The sequence below is a fragment of the Andrographis paniculata genome, unplaced genomic scaffold, assembly GCF_009805555.1.
Source record: "Andrographis paniculata isolate CXL003 unplaced genomic scaffold, ASM980555v1 Contig70END, whole genome shotgun sequence".
In the NCBI taxonomy this organism is placed as follows: Eukaryota; Viridiplantae; Streptophyta; class Magnoliopsida; order Lamiales; family Acanthaceae; genus Andrographis; species Andrographis paniculata.
This window is the reverse complement of record NW_026137607.1, coordinates 1,653,636-1,681,143: the sequence shown is the minus strand read 5'-3', so window position 1 is coordinate 1,681,143 and position 27,508 is coordinate 1,653,636. Positions and strand designations below refer to the sequence as shown.

At 32.3% G+C, this 27,508-nt stretch overlaps 1 protein-coding gene across 2 annotated transcripts; it reads right to left on the bottom strand.

The window, feature by feature from the left end:
* Positions 1-12,229: 12,229 nt before the first annotated feature.
* LOC127264382 (exocyst complex component SEC5A-like) lies at positions 12,230-25,625 on the bottom strand. Of its 2 annotated transcripts, XM_051293861.1 has the most exons (21): positions 25,117-25,623; positions 23,944-24,083; positions 23,768-23,868; positions 22,888-23,082; positions 22,681-22,808; positions 22,432-22,590; positions 21,571-21,675; positions 20,034-20,108; positions 19,004-19,141; positions 18,714-18,905; positions 18,354-18,479; positions 17,909-18,035; positions 17,590-17,800; positions 16,980-17,095; positions 16,597-16,831; positions 16,145-16,238; positions 14,514-14,591; positions 14,386-14,442; positions 14,053-14,202; positions 12,960-13,175; positions 12,230-12,602 (listed from the first exon to the last, which is right to left on the bottom strand). In XM_051293861.1, the coding sequence occupies exons 1-21, from the start codon at positions 25,504-25,506 to the stop codon at positions 12,384-12,386; spliced, it is 3,252 nt and encodes a 1,083-aa protein (XP_051149818.1). In that variant the 5' UTR covers positions 25,507-25,623; the 3' UTR covers positions 12,230-12,383. The 2 variants fall into 2 exon arrangements, with proteins under 2 accessions (XP_051149818.1, XP_051149819.1); XM_051293862.1 differs by lacking the exon at positions 12,230-12,602 and having other exon boundaries at positions 12,977-13,125; positions 25,117-25,625.
* Between the last annotated feature and the right edge of the window lie 1,883 nt (positions 25,626-27,508).

Genomic DNA, 27,508 nt, shown 5'->3' with positions numbered 1-27,508 from the left:
GATCATCTACTTGGTTGTTTTTTTTTTTATGGGTTTTACAGAATATTTTTATTATTTGAATTTTTTTTCATCCAAAAATTAATTATTTTTTTATATTATATTATAAATTTATTTTATATTTAAAATATCACATTAAACTTCAATTTATATTATATCGAACAATTATTGAAATTCGAAAGCTAAAATCACATCAAACACGCCTAACCTTACCCAACCATGGAGAAAGAGAGAGACAGAATTGATTCTAAATTGCATCTTCTCAATATTATAATAAACCCCAAAAATTGCTGCCCTACTTACTATTTTCTTTTTGACCTCCTGGTGCAAGTTGCAGCGCCAGAGGACATTTGCTCAACAAATTAAAAAAAAAAAAAAAAAAAAAATTTAAAAATATTTTTATGAATTTCTTATAATATTAATAAATAAATAAATAAATATATAATAATAAAAAAATAAATATGACTTCAGATCATACAAAAATAATATTATAGTAAATATAAATAAAAATAATAATAAATTATACCGGACAAAAAAAATAAATAAATAAAAATTACCGGAAAGGATATTAATTTAATAGTTAGCCTAAAACGAATAAAATAGAAAAATTAGAAAATTGGATCGCCACTATCCGCACCTCCCCTCCCGCCTTCACCTCTCATATCTTTTTATATTTTTATTACTTATGTGAGTGGTGGGGCCCACACACCAAAAATAAAATAAAATAAAAAAAAAACATTTTATGTAGGATAGAGAAAATATTATTTATATATTTATCAATTATTATTGTATACTTTAACATTCAATAATATCTATATTTACTATTTTTCTAATAATAATAATTAATCTCTTGGTCTCTCTACAAATTATCAATTTTTTTCATTTTGATCCGTTTTATAATAAAGTATTCATTTTATTTTTTAGTAACTGTACTATCAACATAATATTACAAATATTTTATAATTTACAATATATTACACAAATATCATTACTTTTATATTATACAATACTAATAAAATTATTTTAGTCATTTTTACTTTATTTTTACTAAATATCAATATAATATAAATATGCTTTATGCAAAAAGCAAACAAATAATTACTTAAGGGACGGATGGAGTATTTAATAATTATGTTAATTATTCTTCAAAATATATATTAGCGTACATAATGTAAAATACAAACAAAACTATATAATTTTGTATTTTTTTAGTAACAACAATAATATTTACAATGTATTCATTTTAATTATACTTTTAAATGAATGTATTTTTATGTTAAATATAGATAATCGTGTTGGTAATATAAAAATAATATTTTGTATTACATTATTTACTTTTTTTTCGAGGTGAATAGAATTTACGGACAATTGGGGTTAAATGCCCAATTTCACAAATTGATTTAAGATCAGTCCCTTTTTCTAATTTATTATATTGCAGTCCCCCCTTTTCTTTTTTTCTTTGTTCTCACTCCCCACCATCCCAATTCTCTCTCCACCCTCTAAATCACTCTCTCCACCCTCTAAATCGTTTCAGATTTCGCACGAAAGTGGGGCATTTATCGGCGATTTTGAAATCCACAGTGCCATCCGATGGGCTAATTTCCGGCGCGCTCGAAGACTCATTTCTCTCCTCATATTTTTTGTCATCACCCAGGTTGTCATCTGTCCCCCGCGAAGATTGAAATCGATGTTTTTGCAAGGTTAGTTACTCTATTTCGATTGGATAGGTTGGGTAGGTTTTGGGTTAGAAAGAAAGTTGTTATTTTGTAGAAAATGTTGCTAGAAGCCTTTTGATTATGTTAAGCAAGTAGGTTTTATTGTAGATATGAAGCAGTGATTTTGTGATTTGAGAAATTTTTAGTGAATTTTTTTAAATATTAAAAAAAATATCGAACCATTAAAATTTGTCGCTATTCATTCTTGTGCGTGATTCACTACATTAGTAAAATTTTATTAGTGAGGTTTGTATATATATACATAAGCCTGGACTTCTAAGATTCTATTAATTTTGTGAAACTTCCCATAGTGTAAATTGTTTTGCAATTTTGTATTTGATCAAATACAAATGGAGCTGAAGCGCTACTACAGAATTAAAACTTAATAATAAATAAATTTGTTTTATCTATGTTTATCCAGTTTCAATTGATCTTGATACTGTGCTGATCAATAATTTGGTTCTAATTAAGAACATAAACTATTATCATATATTTAAATTTTGTTTGACTTTGTATTTCCAAAACAAATGTCTGAGTTTTGCTTGACTTTATATTTCCAAAACAAATGTCTGTCGTATACTGTATGTCTACTTTGCGGAGCATTATAGACTTGATAGTGCAATAGAATTATAAAGCCAATATATTGTGTGATGACTTGCTTAATTTAAACATATATTCGACTTGAACAAACTATGGATGAGGCTAAAATACTGAATAATATAAATTGAGAGAAAGATTGGTTTTCATCCTCTGAATATTAGAAATTTGAGCATGAAGGAGTAGAACCATTATTTAATTTATGTACTCCTAAATGTTGCATTAAGTTGCTTCAATAGTCTAATGTTGATATTATGGGAAAAAGTATTGTGGTGATTGGTAAGATTAACATTGTTGGATTGCTTGCAACATTACTTCCCAAGTATTGATATATATATTATTTAATTGATCTTAGTCTCGTAGGTTTAGATTAGTGTGTAAAGATATATATCCATGTAATTTAATTGTGCAATTAATTATATAATTATATATATTTTTCTAATTTACTGAACTCCAACATTTTATCCATTTATGGCAGAGGCGCACCATGCTACTGTGACTATTCTTCATCAATTTGCCAAAAATCCAGAACAAATTTTATGTGAAGCTGATATCTTAATTGCAGCTACAGAAGTATCCAATTTGGTCCGTGATAATTGGCTAAAGCCAGGCGCGGTTGTTGTAGACTTTTTTAAGGTGTAATTTTATATTTTTATAGGATGTTTGTCAATCCTTTCATTGTAATTATTTTTGATGTGCTAGACATAATGTAATATCTTATATAAATATACAACAGTAAAAGTGTTGCATTGATGCTATTTTGTAAATTACGGGTATGTGATGATGATCTTTTATATATGATTCGTTAACGATAGAGGTTTCTTAAAATATAACACAGGCACACAAATTGTGGGTCAGTATTTTGTTTATTTTGAAGAATATATAGTTGATGTCACGAAACACATGGGTCTGTAGCGTATTACCCATTTAAAAATTATAGTAAATTTATGTTAATTAATTTTCTAAATGGAAAAAAGTAAGTGGTATTTTGTGTTGCATTCGTTAGACCCATACTAAAAGAGTTATAAATTATTGTTCTTATCGAAGTCTATCGAGCTCACTTTATTTCCTTGAGTACATTGAAACGAGCATTTATTTAAAGTATGCAGCTACATAATTACCCACTTATGTCATAATGTTACATTCTTTATTTACATGAAAGCAGAGCCTGAGTACATAATTTGATAAGAATTGGTACATTAAAATCAATAGGGGGTACATCGGAGCCATGCTGAAGTACTTGCCTACTCAACCAAGTTATACTTTTTTAAAATGTTCCGGGCTAATTGATATTGAGTTTATAAGTGTGTAATAGTTTGGATTATTATGTCATGGGTCAAAATATTTTAGATAAGATGTGTTTGTCCAATTACGCAAAAAACACTTGCAGTCCTAATAGTATATTACAACTAGCGTTTTCACTTGAATGTTGTTGTTTGTGCTACGATGAAGATTATTATGTAATAAGTCTAAAAATTTTCAATTCATGACAACAATCATGCATTCTAACAACTAATATAATTTAACTTAATCATTTATAGCTTGTTTAGTCATCTACAAGGGGAGGTTTGAGTATAATTCTACATATATACAATATAATTAAGTCATTTTTTTTATTTGTTTAGCCATCTATAGTAAATATATGTTGTTTATCTCTTTATATAATTTAGGGTGTCATGGAAATACTATCACGATGAATTCATCCCTGATTACCGACAATAAATGAATATTTTAAACAAAAAATGGTCGGTTACCTAAGCACAAGTTACCAAGGTATATATACTCGATATTGAAGCATGTGATACCAACATTATCGATACATAAGATCTGCGCTAGGGCATATCGGTATTTGATGCAGGTATGTTAGGTAGGTATAAATAATGGTTGCTTAGGTAATATTTGTGTAGTAGCAGGTAGTCATGAATGTGCTTGATTGTAATTGATCCTCTTATGGAGGGGCCAATTCACGAACTCGATGTGAGTACTTCTTCTCCCAGCCCCGATGAAAAAATTTAGGCATGGTATGTTTACATTCGACAGCACATGCCCACACTTTTCAATGGCAAAACGATAAAACATGTACAAGTAACAACCAATCATAGTTTAACTAAGTCTTTTATGACTTGTTTAGTCATATATAGTAAATATGTATTATTTATCTTTACATACAGTTCTGGGATTCACAAGAATACTATAATAATACATCCATCCCTGATTACCGACAATAATTGAATGTTTCAAATAAAGAACGGTCGATTTCATAAACATAAGTTACCAGGGCATAGATACTCGTTACGGGAGCATATGAGATCATATTACAGGTACGTAAAAACTATTGCGGGGTATGTTTTTAATGCAGGTATGTAACAATGTGCTCCGCGTACGAGCATTGACAATCAAAGTATGATTGAAGTTGCTTGATTATTTGTGTAGTAGTAGATATCCTTAAAAATGTGGTCAACTTTAGTCAATCCGTTGACGGATGAGACAATTAAGGAAGTCGGTGAGACAACTTCCTCTATTAGCCTCGGTGGAAAGGTTTGGGCATAGTACATTTACATTCAACAACTTATGTCATATTTTTCAATAGCATGATCACAAAGTATGTAACGTTATTCAATGGGTGTAATATAATTACTTTATGCATCGATAGAATATAACCGGTTGGATCCGCTGGCATATTTTACAGTAGTAAGTGGTATATACCTCTATTACACAGGTATATAATGAAATAGTAGAGGTTTGTAAATATATTCTGAAGGTATAATAATAATGTACTGAGGTATTTGATGATGCAGCTCTGTAGGAACGAATGATAAATATAAATATCCTATTATTTCTACGGCATTTGAATTCTATTATTGGGTAATCATTTGGAGTTCTAATAGTTGATTAAAACTCGTTGTTGTTGCTAAGTACAACCATTACCTATATAGCACAACTAAACACCAAATTTTCACATGCGACACAACTACATTGCTATTATGAAGTTATATACGTTAATACTAGAGGTATGTATATGTATAATGCAAGGATGTTGGTAATGGACGGAGCTATCTGGTGATGCTAACATGTGGAAACAAATGGTAAATATAATATCATGTAGTTTCTATAATGTCAGCTCCGATGTTGAATAACGTGGGCTCCAGGCTAAAGTTATTAATCAAGGCAAGCAGACTCTGCCATTACAACCTCATTTTTGGGCAGTCCAAAAAATGACCGAATGGAATCATTTTGATGGCACTAATATATTCATCCAATATGCGTTTCTTTATTTTTTCCACCTCGTTGTGAAAAAATGGTATTGCAATTCGGATGATAACCTATTTGTATTCCTTCACCGGTTTGTAAATAAATACCACCAGTCCACATTACTCGAACCTCAAATTTATTTAAAAGATTATCAGAATTTATCAGGAGTACGTAACAACATATTTCGATACATAGTACTCTCATAAAAGTATATTACTTAGAAAACTAGACTTGAAACATGCAACTCGGGGTACTTAACAATACTATATTTGTCAACCCACAAACATGACTAATTACTGAACAATCAAACAAAAAAACTAAAACTGTAACTAAGCAAAATATACATCTACAAAATTAACAAAAATAATAAATTAAATAAATAAAATCATCCAAAATCAGTGCCAAAATAAAACACTCAACTCGGTGTATCTGGGCTACGAACGATTTCAAATCCGATTAACAAAGAAAACTACACCGATCACTTAGGGCTTCTCAACACCAAACCAATGCATACAAACACGGGATCAAAACTTACACCCCAAATAATCGAACAAGCTACGGTATAAAATATCAATGTCAAAAAATCAAAACTTTAAAAAGATCCAACCAGTCACTTACTTATTCGAGCTTGTCTTGGGGAATGGGAGCGGTTTGTTGTTTTCTTCACATTTTTGCACCGAATCGGCTGTTACTTGATCGTCGGAGGTTGGAGAGCCTCTGTTCGCCTAAAAATGGAAGAAAAATGCTTTAAAATCGATGAGAGAGGAGTTATGAGAGGTTTCACGTCTTTACCCCTATTAATCGTAAATTAATTGTTTTTTTTTTAAATTCACAAAAAAAAGGTACGCGATTTCTAACTAGAAGTATATAAGGTTATAATGGGAGGTAGAACGGGAAGTAATATAGGTATATATTACAACATTTGAAGTATTGATCAACCTATTTCGAGTACATGTTGCATATACAACGTGATTGAGGGAAAAATACACATTAGGGAGTTATAACAAACCTAATTCATAAAGTAGGGACTGCAGTCTAAATAATTTTCAATAGGAACTGAATTGCAAGTGTATTTATCTGACAGGGATTTTAGTCCAACTTCCCCTAGAATTTATATATTATATATTGTCTTAATATATATATATATATATTATAACACTTATTAATATGACACTCTAAAATAAATTAGATGAAAAAAAGCCTTAATAACTATATATATACTTAATAGGATATATAATATTGTGTAAAATAAATATATAGAAAATAAATTTATTATTGCACCTCTACAAATATAAATGTACGTATAAAATACCACAAAAAATAATTTATTATTGCACCTTTACAAATATAAATGTACGTATAAAATACCACAAAAAATAATTTATCATGGCCTACCTAAAATGTCTATTTTTTATATTTTTATCCATTCATATATAATTATATTTATTATATAATAATTATTTTTACTAATATATTTTTTTAATTATTTACTAAATATATTTTACTTAAATTCATATTTGTGATATTATAAATAATTTAATCGAAACAGAAAAATAATTAGTTAGATTGTTACAATACAAAAATAATTTAAATAATAAAGTAAATAATATTACATTTTTATTATTTTTTCACTCTCCCCATTATTTAATTAAGTGGGATTTATAAAAAAAAATTTTAAAAAACAAATAGAAAAAATTATGTATTTCTCCACAGTTTATTTTATTATTATTTAATTTAAGTGGGACCCACGAGAAAAAAATTTTAAAAAAAAATAAAAAATATTATATCGCCACATGATGACATAGAATCAACGGTAAAAATATATATATATTAGATTTTTATTATTATTTTTGTATTTAAAATAATTTAGGAGCTTTTTTTTAGATATTTTATTTATTTATCTGTATATATACGCTATAGACTTATACAATAATGAAATAATTAAGAATGATATTTTTACTTTGCATGATATTAGATCCGATTTTTTTCAAATCTTATCATCTTTCGTTGTTCAAATTTGACTCGGCCATTTTCACCATCTATAGTTCAAACATGAATATATGCAGTTCAGTCCTTCTGCTTACATTAATATAATCGTATAACCTCTTGGGGAGGTTTCGATTGTATGTCTTCTCACTCATGTTCTCTTCCTAACTATTTTTGGGAGTCTCAATCTCACTTTTAATCGGACTGTAAATTTTACTATCGGTGAAATGCAATAGTGTCAAATAGCCCAAATATGTTGTCCAAGCAGAGTCTAAGTTCCACTATAATGTATCATCTTGAACACAAGTTCTCAAACACATAGCATGGTCACTTTGAATTGTTACAGAAAACATTCAACTCTTTGTCATTGTTATATTTGCAACAATTTGCCACTTCAAATTCTTTATTCACACGGAGTTGTCCTTCAAGTGGATGTCTAAATCTCTTTCCAATAATTTTTCCAAACTAAAAACATATGTTTTCAAGTTTGAAACATAATAAACATTCGAAATGAATTAATGTATACCATTTTTCAATTGGGTCAAGATGTCTTATTTTCTATGAATCACAATCTTGTATTTATCTTCAAATGTGACTTGACCAGTGGCCGTCTTAATATCATAGGAAATACCTTTATTATCTGTCATATGGTTGTTTGCTTTCGTATCCAAGTACCATATGTTTTCTTCATTTAAATTATATTTGTGGCCACTAATAGTGTTAGTTTTACGTCATCTTCGAAAAATCCAAATGTTTTCTTCATTTAAATTATATTTGTGGCCACTAATAGTGTTAGCTTTACGTCATCTTCGAAAAATCCAAATGCTTTCCTTCTCAAAACACTTTTGTCGTTTTGAAATTCAAAAGCATAGTGTCCTCATCTGACAATTGTAGCAATCTATATGGGACTTCTCTTTTCGACGAGTGTTTCCTCAACCACTGCCCCGAGTAACCTTATTTTAATCTTTTCAGTAATGTTCATTCATTTGTTCATCTTTCCCACTTTTTCCAAAACTTCAACCTCATCCTTATCCATGTTTTTCGAGATTGTTCCATTTCACGAATTCTTCTTTCCAATTGATAGCCTGGATAGAAGAGCTTCATCGATGGGTTTTTTCCTTTTGTTTTTTATTTTTTCATTATACGCCTCTAGAGAGCTCATCAATTGTTCAATGTTGGAAAGTATAAATCCTTCGACTCTTCAATCGCCACAACAATATACTTGAACTTCTCGGTGAGTGAGCAAAGAATCTTCTCCATAATCTCCAACATTCGTCATCTTCTCTCCATGCCTCTTCATTTCATTACCTACATTTGAAACTCTTGAGAAATAATTTGAAACTTTCCTTGGATTCCTTCATTTGAAATGCCTCAAATTCACAATTTAAGGATTGAAGACACGTCTTCTTTACTCTATCTCCTCCTTGTAGAGATTCTCGAAACTCTCCTATGCTTCTTTCTTCGTTAGGGCATTCAAAATCCTTTCGAATGTGTCATCATCTAGACATTGGTAGATGATAATGAGGGGTTGTTTAACCTTCATCTTAAATTGTACTAAGGTTTTCCCCTTTGGAATGAACCCGGTGTAGCATCTCCTTCTTGATGTTTTTCGCCCGCAACAATATTTCAAACAGTCTTGAGAGCCTAATAACACCTTCACTCGGATACTCCAAGTGCTATAGTTATCTTTTCGGAGACGAGGAAATTGGATTGGGAACACATTTTGTGCTATACTCATTAATAATCACTTTCATACAATGACACAACAAGCGATTCAACACAAGAAATTTATTGGCAAACTACCAATAACATCACGATGAAGGACTACTACGGAAAAACGACAATAAATTTCAGCTACTCCCACAAAATATGTAAAAATAAAAAATAAAAAATAATTTTATTGAAGGAGAATTCCATTGGCTACAACAGGCTAGCTCACACTGTGTAACACTTATGTAAGCTCAAACCGGAATATCACTATCGAGCCACACTGGAAAGTTCATTCATTGACTAGCGAATCTTACATTGTAGCGCAAAGACTAAAATACCTTACACAAGAAACTAAATGTAAACCTAAAAGATAATGCGCAACGTCTTATCATATAAATAAATAAAATTTGGGTCAAAAGTATAAGTTAGAAATTAGTTCATAAAGACTTAATTCTTAAAATATTAGTAGTAAATTCAAAAGCATCCTAATACATGAGATAGTTCTGTTTCCTCCCAATGGATCATGCGACGTTGATGAATCATCTAGACTTAGCAGAAGCACTATCACCTACAAAAAATTTCTAGAAAGGGTATCAACACAATGGTTGAGCAAGCACAATAAATGAAAGGTAAATTAATACGAGATATGTCAAGATTCTTCTGCCAATACCACACAATCATTTGGAAAAAATAGATTAAATGAAATTGCACATAACACATAATGACAACTCACACACACAAATCTTTTAGTGTCTCATTATGTCTTTTTTTTATCTCAAATAATTTTGATGAACACATCACAAAGAACACTCCGCTAGGCCTTAATTAAGGCCGACTCGACTCGATTTACCAACCTTATTCCTTTGTTTGATATGTCACACAAATACACATAGAAAATATAAGGTCACAACCCTCAGAAAACTCTACAAAAAATTATATATAAGAATTTAAGGTCCAAAGTACGCATATGACAACTTATTTATTAGTTTGCAAGGGACGCACAACGACCAAATCTCTAGTTGCATACATAACATACCAAGAGGGAATCGTACACAATACATCTATCAATCACGGATGACGGTCTAAAGACCATTCTATTGTGAATGACGTGCACTTCGAAATCACACAAAAGGGAACCCATTCATCTCGGTGCCACGACCTAGCTCATTCGAGTTCATCGACAAGTCAATCGGACTCGACGAGTAGTTTCAATTAACAATTTAACCTCATATCTAACATGCGATTAGACAAACCTTAAAAATAAATTTCAACTCGAAAATATCCCAATAACAAATATTTAGCCAACTAACCAATAAAGGCATCAACCAAGGTTCATGCTTTACAACATAAATGAAAACAAAAGAAAAATGTTCAAATTTGCTCATAAAATATTCTTTACTTATCAACATTTTCATTAAGTAGCTAAAGCAAAAAGAAAATATTAAAATCCAACAAATTCATTAACAATCTTATTGTTTTGCCAAACAACCATTTGGATAATATGTTCATTAAAAATATATATAATTTAATTCTAAAAATTATAATATTTACCGATAATCACAAACTTTTCTCTAAGCACCATAAATTAGGCTAGGGGAAATTAGAATTTTTAATCCATTTCACAAATTCTACATTTTCAACTTAAAATAGCACAATAATCTGCATAAGCCTTAGAAGAAAATCCTAATCAACTTTCTAAAAAAAATAATAATAAAATGTAACACTTTTAGAATAAACTCATTGCATATAATTTGGAAATTATCACATAAAACCAACAAATAAATCTGAAACATATATCTTATTCGTCTTAAAAGAAAAGACAAAAAAAAAAAAATTGGAGAAAAAAATTTTCAACTCTCTTTTTTTTGTTTCTTTGAATATTAGACATGAACCAAAGTTTTTTTTTTTTTTTTGCTTCAAAATGACCCAAAATCCATTTGACCTCCAAACTCTAACCTAATTTATCGATTTTTTGTAAAGAAAATTCAAAATAAATTAAACCCCAAAAAGAAAATTGCCCAACTCCGGTTCAGACTTCGGCAAATTCCGACAAACTTTCAGCATTTTATTTACGGGATATTAAACATTGATTTATGTAAGTCTAACTTTCTTGGTTGCATTTGGTTACAAGAGAGACTTATAGAATTGGAGATAACATTCTTGATTATTGAATATCTCTTTCACCTTCATTTTCTTTCAACTATATTCCAAATCTTTTTTACACTTCTATTTTCTAACTTTGTCCTTCATATCTTAATTTCTTCTAATCTTCTACAAATTCAAGTTGAATTTCACAGGCACGCTCCACGTACTTCCTCTTCTCTTTTCTTCTTAGGGGATGCTTTCCTTTGTATATTGTGTGTTTGAATGATTGATTTTCTAGAGATTCCATAAAACAGGTGAGTGATTGATTTTCTAGAGATTCCATGAAACAGGTGAGAGGGTGTACCTTGGTTGAATTCATTGGTTGTCGACTCGCCTCAAAACTGTCTTACTACTAAACACACACACACAATATAATCAAAACTGCAAACAAATCTGTACGGATTGGACTTGTGACCGTGAAGTGATGAGTTCAAACCCCCGACACCTCAGGTCACCTGCCACACATGGTTCGCCTAATGTGACTTTCCCGTCGAACCTGATTTGCAGGATATTAAGTTCGGCCGAGGGTTTACCCAATACGCACTTTCGGATATCGATTGCAGGTTCCCACGTCATCCAAAAAAAAACCTACCGACAAATCCTCCGACACCTCAGGTCACCTACCACACGTGATTCGTCTAGTGTAACTTGTCTGTCGGGCCTAGTTTGTACGATATTAAATTCGGCCGAGGGTTTACTCAGTGCGCACTTAAAAAAAAAAAAAAAAAAAAAAAAAAAAAAAAAACCTGCAGACAACCCAGCGCATGTGGTTTCCATGTATAAAAAATATAATAAAAAAACTGCTAATATGAGGATGAAGGAGAGGGTAAGTAACAAATCAACTGAAGATAGCATAAATTTCCTCTTTTCAAAACAAATGGCTAGAATACAACAAATTCCACAACATAGAGGGGAAGAATAAATACATGGCCATCCCGGGATTAAAACAAAAAAAAGGAAAATGGAACAACTATTACCGGCTCATCTGCGCCTATTCCTGGGAGAGCTAAAGGATTGTGTACTTGAACCTCTAGAGCTTCTGCTAGGAGAATCTACAGACCCCCTAAAAGAAGCATATGCTGCTTTTGCTGATTCCGGAGCAGAATCCAACGGCAGTTTCTCCACAAAGCATGCCGTGTTAAGTCTTGTACGTTCCAGCTCACTTTGAAGTAGTTCCGAACTGTACTGCTGAGCAAGAGCCTAGTAGAAACCAATAAATAGGAAATCAATGCACAGACCACAAGCACGCATAATCATAATCAATGGAATGTGATGTATCTATCTAATTGTGGGATGGCAAATGAAATCATTCAAGGGTGTTCAAAATAAACTCCTATGTAATGTCATTAAAACTTAATGCTGATTTCAAACCCCCTAAGTTTTGTCTCCACTAAACAGTTACTTCCAACATTATATCTCAGCAAGATGAATATATTAACCAACACTTTGCCAAACAAGAGAAGCCGTCAGAGTTAAGATAAATGGATGCCTAAAAAGTAACAGAACAGTAAAGCAAATAAACTACAGAAAAACATTTAGAATAATATTAATACTTACAATCAGGTCATCCGGTGAAACACTCGATCCTGATTGTCTGTCATCGGCAAGCACATCATCACTTCCACGTGTAGCCCTTCGTTGATGGCTTGGTGTCTCAACAGTCTCATTCACAGTTTCTATGGCCTTCTCCAATAGAAGTCCTTGTAATGATTTAAGAGATTCCCTTGCATCATGAGTGAAGTAAGGATTCAATATGGTCTCAAAATATTCAAGCTGCAGAACAAAGACGTAATAAAGGTCAAACAATCAGAATCGAAATTTTTCTTAAAAATTAAAAAGTAGGGCATTTGCAGTGGGCTGCTAAATTTGATCCATAAAGCTCACAGAAGCCTTTCTACGTTGTGCATGGTCATAGCAAAACTTTACAGTAGACTTATCTTTCAACACTTCTTATGTCCATAATTAGTCCTCTTCATATTATGTCACTAGTAATTTTTTCTAAACTCCAATGTTGACTCATGTTTTCTAAGAACACCGTAATATCTTCCAGCCAATGATATGGAAATCCCCCAGAGTTCTATTTTATCCAGCAATTCAGGACATTCAAGTACAAAATATCAATCTCTAAGCAGGCATTTGGTACGCAATTTGAGTCAGATTGCATTCTGATTGCGGAAACTCAACACATCGGAAGGTGTGTTTGATTGCTCAAATTTTGGGAATGATTTCAATGTAATGTCATTAAATTAACACGGGGCATGGGACTTGCTCAATCCTGATTCCATATTATTTGAGTCAGGAAAGAATAAAACGGCGATGGCAGAAACAAAACATATATATATGTTTTTTTATGGTATATAGTAGCATAAAAGAACTAATTAATAGCATTTCAAAACTATTGGGCAACAAGAAAGAATATAATGGCATGGGACTCCTTCCAATTCCCAATATCTATTCCCAGTTCTAAACACCTGCTAGAATATCATCTTCTTCAGGAAAGAATAAAACAATAACTACAGGAACAAAACATTATATGCATTTTTTGCCACATAGTAGCGCATAGAAGAGCTAAGTAAAAGCATTTCAAAACTATCAGGTACAGCAGTAATTTAGGAAAGGTTTTCAGATTGCAAATGACAAAACAACTTACCTCAAGCATTAGCTGAGAAAATCCGTTCGCATCTAATGCCCTGATATCTCTGTCTTTGTTTTCATTAAAGAGGTCAAGGAATATATCAATTAAGCCCTCAACAAGAATGCCGAGAGTCTTGTCTAGCAAAGGTTTACAGTAAGCAAAAACCTGCAAGAATATTAAAAAATCTCTTCAAAAGACGCCCAAGCATAAACCCAGTAACGTGTAGAAATTTTACCTGTTTTTAAGGAGTATTTCTTTAATTAATCCATGTAGTTTGGACAAGGAATGATCTTGTAAAGAAATTCATGAAAATTTATTCAAATTTCATTTTGTGAGACAGAAAAGTACCTCTGCATGCACAGCTACCAAGGTATGAAGTAAGTCAACCGCCACATCCCGAACTCCCTACAAGGTTTTAGGTATTTACCTAAGGAGAACATACTAATTGTTAAATTAAAAAGAGAAGTGATTCCTACCTTGACAGCAGGTGTAGCTCCCCATTGAATTCCAGCGTCCGACAGGTAATTTTCTGCAGCTGATCTGATCACATTTGTCTGGGAAGTTGAATGCAAAAATGAACAGATGAACAAACTAACAAACTGATAGACAAGATTTGAATCACAACACATGTCTCGTATAAAATTTTAGCCCAGTCAACTATATTGCTACCACATAGTAGCCTTTTCAGCTTTTTCTTTTTATTATTATTTGTATTTTGCCCATTTTAAAGGCATCCAAGTGTCCAAATACCTTTAGGGTGTGTTTATTTAGGGGTTTGAATTTTGAGCTAGGATTTGAATAGTAAAAAATTTGAATTTGAATAGTTGTATGATGTGATATAAATAGGTGTTAGATGTAATGTTTTGAATGTAAAATTGATTTTTAGTACATGATAAAAAATGAAAAATAAGTATCTGATTTGATGTTTTTTTGAAGAAAAATTTGATAAATAGTGGAAATTGGGGAAAATCCCCCCAAAACAAACACAGCCTTAATTCTCTCAGAAAAATACAAGAGTAAAATAGGGAAAATAATAATACATTACATTATATGAAGACACCATTAATAGAAGGCAATACTATAAATTACACGGTATCAAATCAATTGCAAAAAAGAAGTCAACACTCTAATTTTACGTTACACCTAACACAAATACTCCTCCCCTTAAAGATGGTCAAAGCTATCTTGGTTACCGAACAAACCAGAAGTTTAGCCTAAAAAGCAAATAGATGTGTTGTTTTAAGCTCAGGAACTTGGAAAATGTAAACTTGCTGTTAATGTCACTTGTTTTATGTTCTTTTGTAGTCCTTCCATGAGATAAATAGTCCAACTGTCTCATAAAGCTGTTATAAATTAACTTAGATCTGACTCAATAATCTTGAGTCAAGCTTAAACTCAAAGTCAAATTTCAACAACGTTTTTATCTAGTCATTACTTATAAGTTAAGTGGTGGGGAAATATATTTCAGGCATTAGAAACTAAGTTTGCTCATGGAAAAGATTTAGAAGAGAGTATAGAGAGATTGTCAGACAAAGTATAACTATGTGACAAATGGTTAGATTCACCTACCTTGAATAGGAAAAATAACTCAGAATTTTACCCCGGAAAATTTTTTGGCACATATAGAAGCACCACTTTTAAGTTCTAACTATATAAATGAAAGCAAAGCAATGAATTAAGAGTACAAACTAGAAAAATAAGTTGGCCTGTAAGGCTTGGATTTCAACACTTTAATTTGCTAGCTCACACTGTCAATGAGTGAGATTAAACTGCAGTTACTCAAACTTGCTGAAAATGGAAAGCTTCCAGACAACCATAAAATATATATTTCGTGGTTGTTTAATTAAAAACCTTACAAAATCCAGTTGTATTATCTTCACCATTTATTTCCAAAAGCCTTAAAAAAACAGAACAGTTAGTCTTTTGTTATTTGTTGACATACAATAAAAAATAACTACCAGCAGTTATAAACAACACATGATAACAACTAGAAGTCAGAAATGAGTTAAGCAGGCTAACATAAACAAATAGGATATTTAACACATGAATATGTACCGTTGTTGTACAAAGCATCATGTACATCAAACATGGAAAATCATTTGCTTACCTTTGCAACAGTGTATTGTTCAAGAACCTTCTCTTCAAGGTTAGATTTAGAAATAACCAAATCCTGCATGTCACTGTCCTCGTCACCTTTACCCCTGCAATCAGATAGCAGCCCTCATATTGGATTTAGAGGAGGTAAGCAAGATAATTGAAACAAGACCAATTTGATAAATAACAACAATATTGCCAAAGAAGGCACCCATTTGATAAATAAGAACAAAATTTACATAAAAATCAGAAGCCCAGCAGTAAAAATTGCAGAAAGCGGCAGGATTCAAAAGGTAGGTAAAATGGTGTATTTATGAAAAATATAGGAAACTTATATCCAATATAAGTTTTTCCAAACTAGAATATTAAGCTAAATTAGAATATAGAAACTTTTGGAGCAAAAAGCATTAGTATATAGCTCATATGCATTTCACAAGCATACTACCAAGTATGTTCCTCATGTACCTAGATTGCACCCAAATATATTTGTATCTTCCATATAATTCACCAGCAAGCTCATCTCTGGAATATCCAATATTACTTAGGACCATTAGCAGCCGTTTATATGGATCAACAATACTTCCAGGAGGAGGATCAACTAATTTTTCCACTGGCTCATGAGAAAATCCATTTTGGAAATGTGAACTTTCAATGTTTGCTCTATTCAGTATAAGCTCAGAGCCAAGTTGCTCCAAATGACCTGATTCATGAATCCAGAAAACAATTACGGTTGTTAGAAGTACCATTTCTTTCCTTCGGAATTGAAATGAACATCTTTAAGCTACTCATAAAGCTAAAATCAATGAAGATGAAAATAGTAGCAGCAGAGAGCACATCATGCTTCATACTTGAAAATTCCAGAAAGCAGTTGAAAAAGGCAAGTCTAACTGATTCTTGAATATCTTGAAGCTGTGCAAGAACATCCTCTGATTTTTCTGATTCAGTGTGCAATGACAGCAGCACCCTGAAGACAATCAACAAAGAATGCAGATACTCAATTAGTCAACTTTCTTACAAATGCAACACTTGACATTATCTGCAAGTAATTACTACAGGATTTATTGTCCCTTAGGCTTCATGGGATAAGGAGAATGTTTTTTATAATAATATATGTGAGCAAGCAAGCACAATCGCCACAGTAACTCAATGTAAGAGAATATAAATTTTGGCAGATTAAACAGGCAGCTAATATAGGCTATTCGGTCATATATAGCACAGAGAAGGCTAATCTCATGTTAGAATCTTTTTTCTTTTCTTTTCTTTATAATTATTATTATTATTATTATTATTATTATTATTATTTTGGTATCCTTCATGCTAATGGCAAACCTATTATCTTACATTCATATCTACTATTAATCATCTACACAACTTTGCCTTATTAACTGTAGAGACGAAGAGATGTTACAACAGAATGGTAGAAATAACAAAATGAAAAAAATGAGGTTAAGAACATACGCATTGATTTGATCCATTGCTGAGGTGATAACTTCCCGGAAAGCCAAAGGCAATGATGTGATAGTATACGGTGACTTGTGTCTTTCCAAAATTGACACTGGCACCCAAGATTCATCTTTTGATATCTCTTCAATGGTGACTCGCATCCATGAGCAAAGCCTTGCTATGTAGATTTTTGAGATCTCAAATTGGAGGGTTTTCAATACAGTCACTGAAACAACAAAAGGATAAGCTTAAGAAAATTGGATAGATGGTGACCTTCAACAAGGGACTGTCGGAAAATGATTTGTTTTCCCTCTGAATTCAACACTAAGTTTACCAGCAACTGTAGGTGCTGAATCTTTTGCTTCAAATGCCCGAATTGCTTGAGAAACTTCCTTTATAGAATCGTTCATGTACTGACAGAGGATGTTGTACTCCTCAAAATCATTAAATGCACTAAGGACCTGCCAAAAATATAAACATAGCACATAGTAATCCAAGCAGTTAAGTCATAATTCAAAGAAATAAATAAATTAAAAAAAAAAAAAAAAAAAAAAACTAAAACTAAATAGCTCATTCCTGACCACAGCTGGAACAATTATATATGTTCAAATGTAAACGAGAATTCCAAATAGTACAGTCATCAAAAGAAATACACCTCAGCTCAGTACCTATCATTCTTAAGCCAATAATCAGAAGCATAATAAATATTCTCCTCCAAACAGAAAAACATCTGATCCCAGATATTTTCAAATCAAACATAGATAACAAATGGCATTTACCTTAGACTCATAGGCCGACAGGGTATCGCGAATCATCTCAGAAACCTCATCAAGAGAATCTCCTACTTTATCCTCAGCTTTATGCAAATTACTATTTGTACTTGGATCAGTAGAAACTTGAGAAGACTGAAGCCAGATACAACCGAGAAACAATTAGATCAAATTGCTAATCTCATACACTTCCCTTGTTACTTAGTAATAGATGAAGTAGAAGGTGCTAGGGTGAGAAGACATAAAAGATGGGATGCATATTAAGTGCAAACGGCTCCAATTCTGATGTTCTATAGCTGCTCCAAGAGAGAGAACACATGCATCAAGCGGATATGTTACAATCTAAAATGATGGGATAAGGATTTATACCTTTGCAAACTTTCCACCGGAAACTGAAAGTGCGACTTTCCAGAAGACTGGTACATGATAGATGAGTACTGCAGTCAACTTGCGAATGTATCTATGGCGAAGGACATCAAGTTCTTCACTAGTAATTTCAACAGGGAACAAATCTTCACTTGGATAGGAGTTTGCAGCGGTAATAGTGTAATCCCCAGTTGACTGACATTATATATGTGGCATTAATTACATTATTGATTAGAGAGGAAACAACTAACTAGAAGGAAGAGCATCAATTGCCTACAAAATCTTGCACGTACAGGTTGATTTATGTCTTGTTGAATTTGCATCCAATTAGCATCAGCCAATGCCTTCTCGCGTAGCTCGTTTTGCAAATTGTCCATTTGAGCTTCATAATCTAGAGTGCATCTTTCAAGCAACCCTCTTATCTTGCGGTTCTGTTCACAATTAAACAAAAAAAGAAAAAAAAAAAAAAAAAAAAAAAAAAAAGAAAGGAAAAAATTGGTACATACTTTTCTGTCGTTGGGCAGCCAAACAATGTATTTTCTTACTCAGGAAAACCAAAAGAATCCCAATTTCATTAACATTAAAGAGTATCTAACAGAAATTTAAGTTTTTAAGAGAACCATCAATTCAAGAAGAAACAGCAACAATACAACCATAGTAAGTAGTACTCTCTCCATCCCAAGTCAGATGACCCATTTTGTTTGGGACACGGTATTTTAGGTAGTGTATATTATTATATTAGTAAATTATTAATAATAAGGTATGATATTATTTTTTATATGAATAATGTTGTTGGTATTTTAAATATTGTTAATATTATATTTTAATAAAATAAAACAATATAAATATCATTTTGTAGATAATAAAATTTTATATACTACAAATAAATAAAAAATATATATTTATTTCTTTATAATTAACATTAAACTAATTTTACAAAAATAGACGATTCCACATATCGAGGTCGGAATGGGATCGGGTTATTACTTTCAAAAAATATTGCTGAAAATCAAAGAAAGAAGATTTTAAGTCAAGGAAGGGGAAGACAGCACAAAGTAATCCAACCTGGCAAAATGAAATTTTAAATATAGATAAAATTGAGGAGAGGGATAGAAATAATGGGATTTTGAGTGGGTCTAAGTGTAGGAGGTTAAAAATTTAATTAAATTAATTTATATTTGTTAAGTATGTTTAAGAATAAATTTACTAAAAATAAAAATGAATCATCTTTCATGAGACAGACCAAAAAAAAAAAAAAAATGTCATATGTGGCGGGACGGAGGGAGTATAATAGATGTCACAGTAAGAACAAGATATGATCACCTGTATGCTCAAGTAATGTTTTATGGGATCTGACTCAGGTTCAAGCTCCAACAATAGCCGCACATTATTTTCAAGCTACATTAAGAGTTGAAAAAACATCAGATGAAGACAATAGAGGACCTTGTTTTAACTAAAATATAGAACAATCCAATTTTTATCTTTCTTGATTTATTTAAATTACGGAGAGCATTCATTCCTTCATAAAATTATCTTGTAATGATTGTCACAACCCCAATCTCAGAGTGTATGCATGTGTCCCAGTTTCACATTCTATTTCTATCCATGGCAGTATGAATGTTGAGAAATGGGAAGGGAGCAAGGGTCGGACATATTTTCACAGATACATGAAACACAACTAGCAATAAAAATTCTACAAGATACTAGCTTTGTCAAGAAAAAGAGGTCAGATAAAATAAAATGAGTAAATAAATTTCTTCAGTGTCATGAATCTTGACATCTACTCCCAATGGAGTCAAGCTTTTCTTTTCTTTTTCTTTTTAATATTCCCAATATTGCTCAACATTACCAAATTCAGGCAGTTGTGGTGCTTACCTTTCAGGGGAATAATCCACCCTCAAAAATATCACCATCACATCAGACAAACTTTTTTCAAAAATATGTTTCTTACGATACATGCCCAAATATTGAAAGGATAATAATCCTAATGTGTACTTAAATAACACTCAAAAGTCTCAAACCCGTACACACACATGCATTCACATTGAACATAGCATACACCCTAAACCTAATAGCTTCCTCTTTATATTTTAACATCTTCCCATCATTAAATAATAAATATTATATGTATAGTATATAAACACAAAAGCAATCAAATTAGATACATATAAAAAATTTAGACCAAAAAGCAAAGACCACTTTCAAGGATCCTTGAAGCTAATCTAGTATAGCTTAAATATTTCCCATAGAGATGGCAATGGATTGGGTATGGGTCGGATCCATTCGGACCCAAGAATCGAACCAAATACACATCATTAGACCTGATACCTGAATCGAATCCAAATATACCCAAACCCCGCAATACCTTAACCCAAGCTGAGAGGCATACCCGATAAAACCCAAATAACCTTTGTACTCTTATATATTTTACCCAACTTGGACCTAAACCTGGATCATATATACATCAAAATTTATATATTTATTTCCAAAAAAATTATAATAAAACATCAATAAATCAAACTAACATAAATTTTCTTTTTGAATAATTACAATAATAGAAATTATTTTTCCTTAAATATCATTGCTATATTTAGTGTATTAATCAGGTCAAATCTCAGTCCAGGTCTAGGACACTGCTGGAACCGGACCCCAATAGGGTATATAATACCCAACCCGATACCCAAATAATTGAACCAGATCAGTAAATAGGTTGGATTTCGGGTCTACTAAGATCTATTGCCATCCCTAATTTCACACAATGCATCCCTACCATCTCCATATAATGCAATTATTACGTTTACTTATATCTGTTGAATTATGGTTGCTGAAAATGTATCTTGAGATGAGATGTAAGCCTTACATTTGCTATATCAATATTTGGATCTTCCATGGCCTTGTAAAGCGTGCCTTTGAACTCTTGTATTACTTTTTCAACTTCCTCAAGAACTCGTTTAAGGATTCCAACCTGAAAATTTCACAAATTTCATTCTTAATGAAAAGAGGTAACATGTACATAATTAACTAGACATCCAAAATTAAGTCTACAAAAGCAAGTGTTCAAATGCCAAACATATTAATTCATTCCTGTACCCAGCTTCGGTCATAAACTGAGAACCTCATTACAAAAAGCAACTTATCCATAATATGACACCAGATGGGAGGAAGGCTGGAGTGGTAATGCTCAATAGATACCATCAAAATTCCCAGCTTGAAATTCAATAACTGAATTCAGCGTTCAATAGCAGTTAAATCTTAAGTTAAAATGGGAGAACTGCTTGGACCAATGTCATGATGAAGCAAAGAATGGATAATACCACAAAAAAAAAAAAAAAAAAATTAAAGACTTCATGCTAACTCAAAAGGTGATATACATGTGCTCACGAAAGAATGAGAATGTGGTGTGTATAAGCTACAGACAGAGAAGTAAAGACAGAAAGAAAATGCACTCCTGTTGCGTGAAGCAAAGAGAGAAGCAACTAGAACTTCCACATGTTTTACATCTCGCCTAGGACATAGAAAAAGGCTCCAAGAGTGATCAACAAAGGCTAGGATCATAGCCCACAGACAAAGAAAAGGTCTACAATACAAATGGTCAAATATTTCCAAAGTTTGTAAACACTACCAAATGAAGTAAGATCAGATAAAAGACAATTTAACAGATTAAGGGCATACAAACACTTGATATCAGACAGATATCTAACAGCAAAGCAGAGATCCATACATGAGACGGCAGAACAATGGATTTTGCTTTGCGGTACTCTCTTACAGCCAAATCATATTCACCCTTACTGATGCTCTCACGAATTGCACTAGGAAGGTTGAAAAGTGTTCGGAACCTCTGAAGCATGCCCTGGACAGACCTAATTTTCTCTGCTTGTGCCTGTAGATTTCATTGGTTTATGTTATAATCATTAAATGTAAACTCACAATAACATCATTATGCATTAATGAACAATCCTGAGCTACCTACCTGTCTCTCAAACAGAGGCCCAAAAGCCCGATTAGAAAGTCCATAAACCTTTTGGATACAGTTATGTAATTGAGTGGTTCCAGCTCCATCAGGGTCTTCCTCAATACGTTTCATCTTTGACTCAATATCTTGAATAGGAAAGATATGTTAGAACTTCCAACTATTGTGGATCAGATACAAAATAGGGTGCTATAAGGTCCAACTGACCATCTATAGTGGTCTTGCAAGAGACAAAGCAATCAAAGTTCTCTTTGACCAACTGCTTTTTCTGTTGTGTACGTCCTCTAAGATCGTTCTTTAATGAAAAAGCACCAGATTCCAAATCTGCAGCACTAGTATCCATGTGCACCCGTGATACAAAAAGCTTTGCATCAAACTTCTCTGAATAATAGTTTAATTTTTCTGCAGAGACATGAAAACAACATGCTTGTTCATACCAATCAACCATTTTCCTTTGCAATTTGTCAAGTCTGTGGTGACTTTTAGGCAGCAGCAAGAAGCAAAACTCAATACCAGATTATAATAAATTTGAACCTCACATTATCCAAGGTTCAGTTCCAAATTTTCTCTAACCAGTGAAATGAACAAGAAGGATTTCCATAATTTTAATTTTTATATCTACGTTCACATTTTCAGATATCCCATAAATGAATTACGAGTAATCAATGTAGAAAGTGATACTTGCAGAACGAACAAAGCCAAATGCAACAGAAATTTACAAAATTAAGAAAGACAAATGACCTAGTCTACAAGATTCCTCAGAAACATCAACAATAAAGACAAAAGAAAAGGTCCTGCATGCCTGGCATATACACAAAGGTCATTTTTTAGTTTTATTAAAAATAAAACTCTTCACAATATCCAAAAATATACCAAGCAAAAAGAAACAATAACAGAAATAGTCATAACATCCAACAAAGTCTATCTCCACTGCACATGCCAAATGGACAAATCGAGTCAACATATCATTCCAACCTTCAAATCAATCAAAGTAACATCATAAAATAGAGAAAAACAGCATTCAACTATTGCGCATTCTTCAAATGATTGCAAAATAAAAATAACTCAATGAACAATAAAGCAATACCTCGATCCTTTGGATCAAGAGGTTCCACATCACGGGCAGGAGAAGGAGCAAAAGCAAGATTATTATCGCTGATCAGCCTAAATGTTTTGTGATTAATTAACCTATAAAAATATAAGCTTTAGATTAGTAAACAATCATAACCCAAGCACTCCAAGAAAGCCAAATATAAAATTTACCCTAATCCAAGAGGATCCACAAATTCCATGCCTCGGGGAAGTGACTGTATACTGTTTAGTCCTTTTGGTTTAATCCGATCTATCTTTTGAACCACAGGAACTGCTTTTGACTCCCTCATTTCACGAACCCTCCGTGCCAACTGCCAAAGAAACTCCACTTGATAAAAGTATTGCCAAGAATGAACTTAATAAATTGCAACCAATAAATGGGTTTGTTTGTTTTGGGTTTGTCATTTGAGTTTTAGTTTAAATAGTATTTTGATGTGATATTTTGTAAGATAAAATACTTTATTTTATTGGAAATAGTGGTGATTTGGGTTTGAAACCCAAACCAAGCACACTGAATGAATTGCAGCCTAATGTATAGTAACCAATATTCAGGTAGCTAATACACAAGTAAAAAGTGAATAAGCTTCTTCATTCTTAGTTTCTTACATGTTTCTCTTCCATGAGTGGCAAATAGGAGGTAGATTAAAGAAGCTAAGTGGATTCACTACATTAAGACAAAAGGAGGCACCTCCTAAAATGGAGATCACCAAGGTAATCAAACAACTCTATGTTGTTAAATGAGTTCCTTTTATACTTGAAATGGCTAACGACCGATATTTTTTTGCAGTACACTACCAACTAGAATCTGGATATATGAATCCATTCATCAACTCTTAACTCCCAAGCAATATAACAGATCTGCTCTGGTTAACTTAATTTCTGTAAAGTCTATTATTTAGGAAAAGACAAATCACATCAGTTGCCCATAAAAGAATAACTGCAAAAGTTGGGCTCGCCACCAACATAAGTTGCAAAATGGCTCCCTTAGACAGTAAACTGCCCAGCCTATAATAATTTTACTCATCAAATACTTCAATACTCAGATTTCTTAAGGAAGTCACATTTCTTCTTCTGATTTCATTAGTGAAGTGGAGATTTCTCCATTGAGAAGATATATAATATAAGATTTTAGATAGTCTTAACCCCTCCCCTAGCCCGAGCTAAAAATAGGAAATGCACGTATAAGGACAAACTTAAGCCAGGCTAAAGTTTACATAATCTCTAAAGCACAGATATTCTGAAAAGCTCGGATTGAATGAACAAATAAATAGAAGAACTTCATAGATTAGGAGTTAGCAAATGAAACAATAGATTAAAACATAGACATTGAAAAATACTCTATACCTCAGCTTCATCAACGCGTTTCCAACAATTCGGCTCTTCTCCATCCCACGCTTTATCATCGTCTCTCCCACCTCCAGCCCGAGGTCTCGGAGCTACCCCGCCTCGATCATCCTCGTCTCCCGAGGAGATGCTCAGCATCTCTACGTCCGAATCATCGTCCTCGTCCATTGACGGCTTCCTATGCTTACTGACACCCTTCTGCTGCTGGGGCATCACGTTAGAGCTCTTAGCGGCGGCCGGCCCGCGGTTCGCCGGCGGCTGGACGTAATTGCGCACAGGTTTCGCCGAACCATGAGATGGTTTCTGGTAATTAACATCCCGCTGGGACTGCTCCTTCAGAGCCATCTGCAACAACTCATCCTCGTCCAGATCGTCGCCATCGCTCGACATATTTAGTGGAAATTTCAATGATTATGTCCCTGCGCGAGTAAATTTGAGAAAAATCCTGAATTGGATCTGCGCAGATGGATCATGGAACGGAATGGGGTCGGCTCTGCGAAGAAGGCAATGGGAAGTTATCTGGTGTGATGCGGAACACATATGGCACATTACAGCGGATCACTCTGCCGACACGTGTCATCCATAGAGAGATTTTTAATTTGTTCAATTATTTCTTACCCAATTTTTTATAATATTATTAAAAAATATAATATATACCAATGCTATCACAATATATATAAAATATACACATTATTTCTTTCATAAATCAATAATTTAATTCAAAATATTATATTCGTTCAGTCCGATTTTAAGGTCATATTTACAAATATTTTTATATTTGTACAAATATTCTTATATTATTATTATAGTACACTTTGTACTATAGTATTGATATAATAATTAATATTCAAATATCGAAGTCGAAAAAAAAAAATAAATGAAATCTTAAAAGCGAACTATGGTACTATTTTATACTAGTATTAAACTTAATTTTCTATATCTAACACCAACAATAAATACATTAGAAAAAAAAAAAAAAAAAATGAGCTAACCCTTTAAATTTTTGGAGGTTTCTTCTCCAACCATACGTTAAAAAATATTCTTTTTATATTTTATTTTACATAATTTTTAAAAGGCAAAACAGCTAAAAAAAAATCTATGTGATTTACCGAATCTGCTTAAAACCCCCTAGTCTTAAAACTCCAAAAAACTTACTCGTAGTTTGTAAAACGTTGCACACTCGCCCCCTTTTAAATCATATTGACAGCGTTAAATTTTACCCTCATCAGACCGTTATGTCCTTGTGGTTCTCTCTCTTCTGTTATTTCTTCTTCTCTTCTTCTCTTCTCCACAACCTCTTTCTTCCATTTCTTTTCTTCCCCAAATTCTTCTTCAGACATCTTCTTCCTCAATTTTTCTCTTCTTCTTCAATTATTTCTCTCTCTTCTTCTGTTCTTTCTTCTTCGCTTCATTATTTTCTCTTCTCCCCAACTTTTTTCTTTCATCTTCTTTTCTTTGAAGAATGAAGAATTGGAAAATAATAAAAATAGAAAGAAGATGATGGCAGAAGCGGCTGAAAGTAGGGAAGAAGGAAGGAAGAAAAGAAAGAGAAGAAAGAAGAGAAGGAAAAGAGAAGGGCTGGATACCATTTTTTTTTTCTCCATTTTTTTTTTCTTTTTCTATTTTTTTTTTCCCCAATTTTCTTTCTTCTTTATTTTTTCTCTCCAATTCTTCCGTACACCGTTGCAACCAGAAGCAAACAGGTTTTTCTTTCTTCTTTCTCTATCTCTTTTTCCCCCAATTTTTTTTTTCTTCCTAATTCTTCCGTACGACCGTTTCTTTTTTTCTTTCTTTTTAGATTGATTTCAAATCTTGATGTCAAATTGATTTCTTAAATTTTTTGGGTTTGCTATTTCTGGGTTTTATAAAACACAAGAAGAAATATTTCTGAGTTTGGTAAAATAGAAGAAGATCCATGTCCGGTCGATTAATTGTGATAATTTTGGGATCGGTGTTGAATTTGGTTGTATTTAACGGATTTTAAATAAAAAAATGAATTGAGAGTAAGTTCTGAAAGTATGAATAACAATAAGAAAGAAGAAGAATAAAGAAGAAGAAGAACGAGGGAGAAGAAGAATAAGGAATAAGAAGTCATTAGGTATTTCAGTAATTTTACACATAAATATATCACTTTATAAACAAAAAAATCGCATTTCAGGCGCGTGGTATACAACCTCCATTAAATCCTAACGGATGGGGGATTTTTTGCAACGTTTTACAAACCACGAGTAGATTTTTTGGAGTTTTAGGACTATGGGGTTTTCAGCAGATTTGGTAAACCACATGGGTATTTTTTGCTGTTTTGCCTTTTTAAAATTACAAATAAAATTTAATATTTTATTATTTTTATACATTTAAGTTATAATAATATTTTTAATTAATATTTAAATAT

Excerpts from the sequence above, each read along its gene's own strand:
- LOC127264382 (XM_051293861.1), bottom strand. The coding sequence starts at position 25,506 with ATGTCGAGCGATGGCGACGATCTGGACGAGGATGAGTTGTTGCAGATG. Across the intron at positions 23,083-23,767 it reads TCTTGATCCAAAGGATCGAG|AAAAATTAAACTATTATTCA; the intron begins GTATTGCTTTAT and ends ATGTCTCTGCAG. Across the intron at positions 19,142-20,033 it reads AACATTACTTGAGCATACAG|AACCGCAAGATAAGAGGGTT; the intron begins GTGATCATATCT and ends AATTGTGAACAG.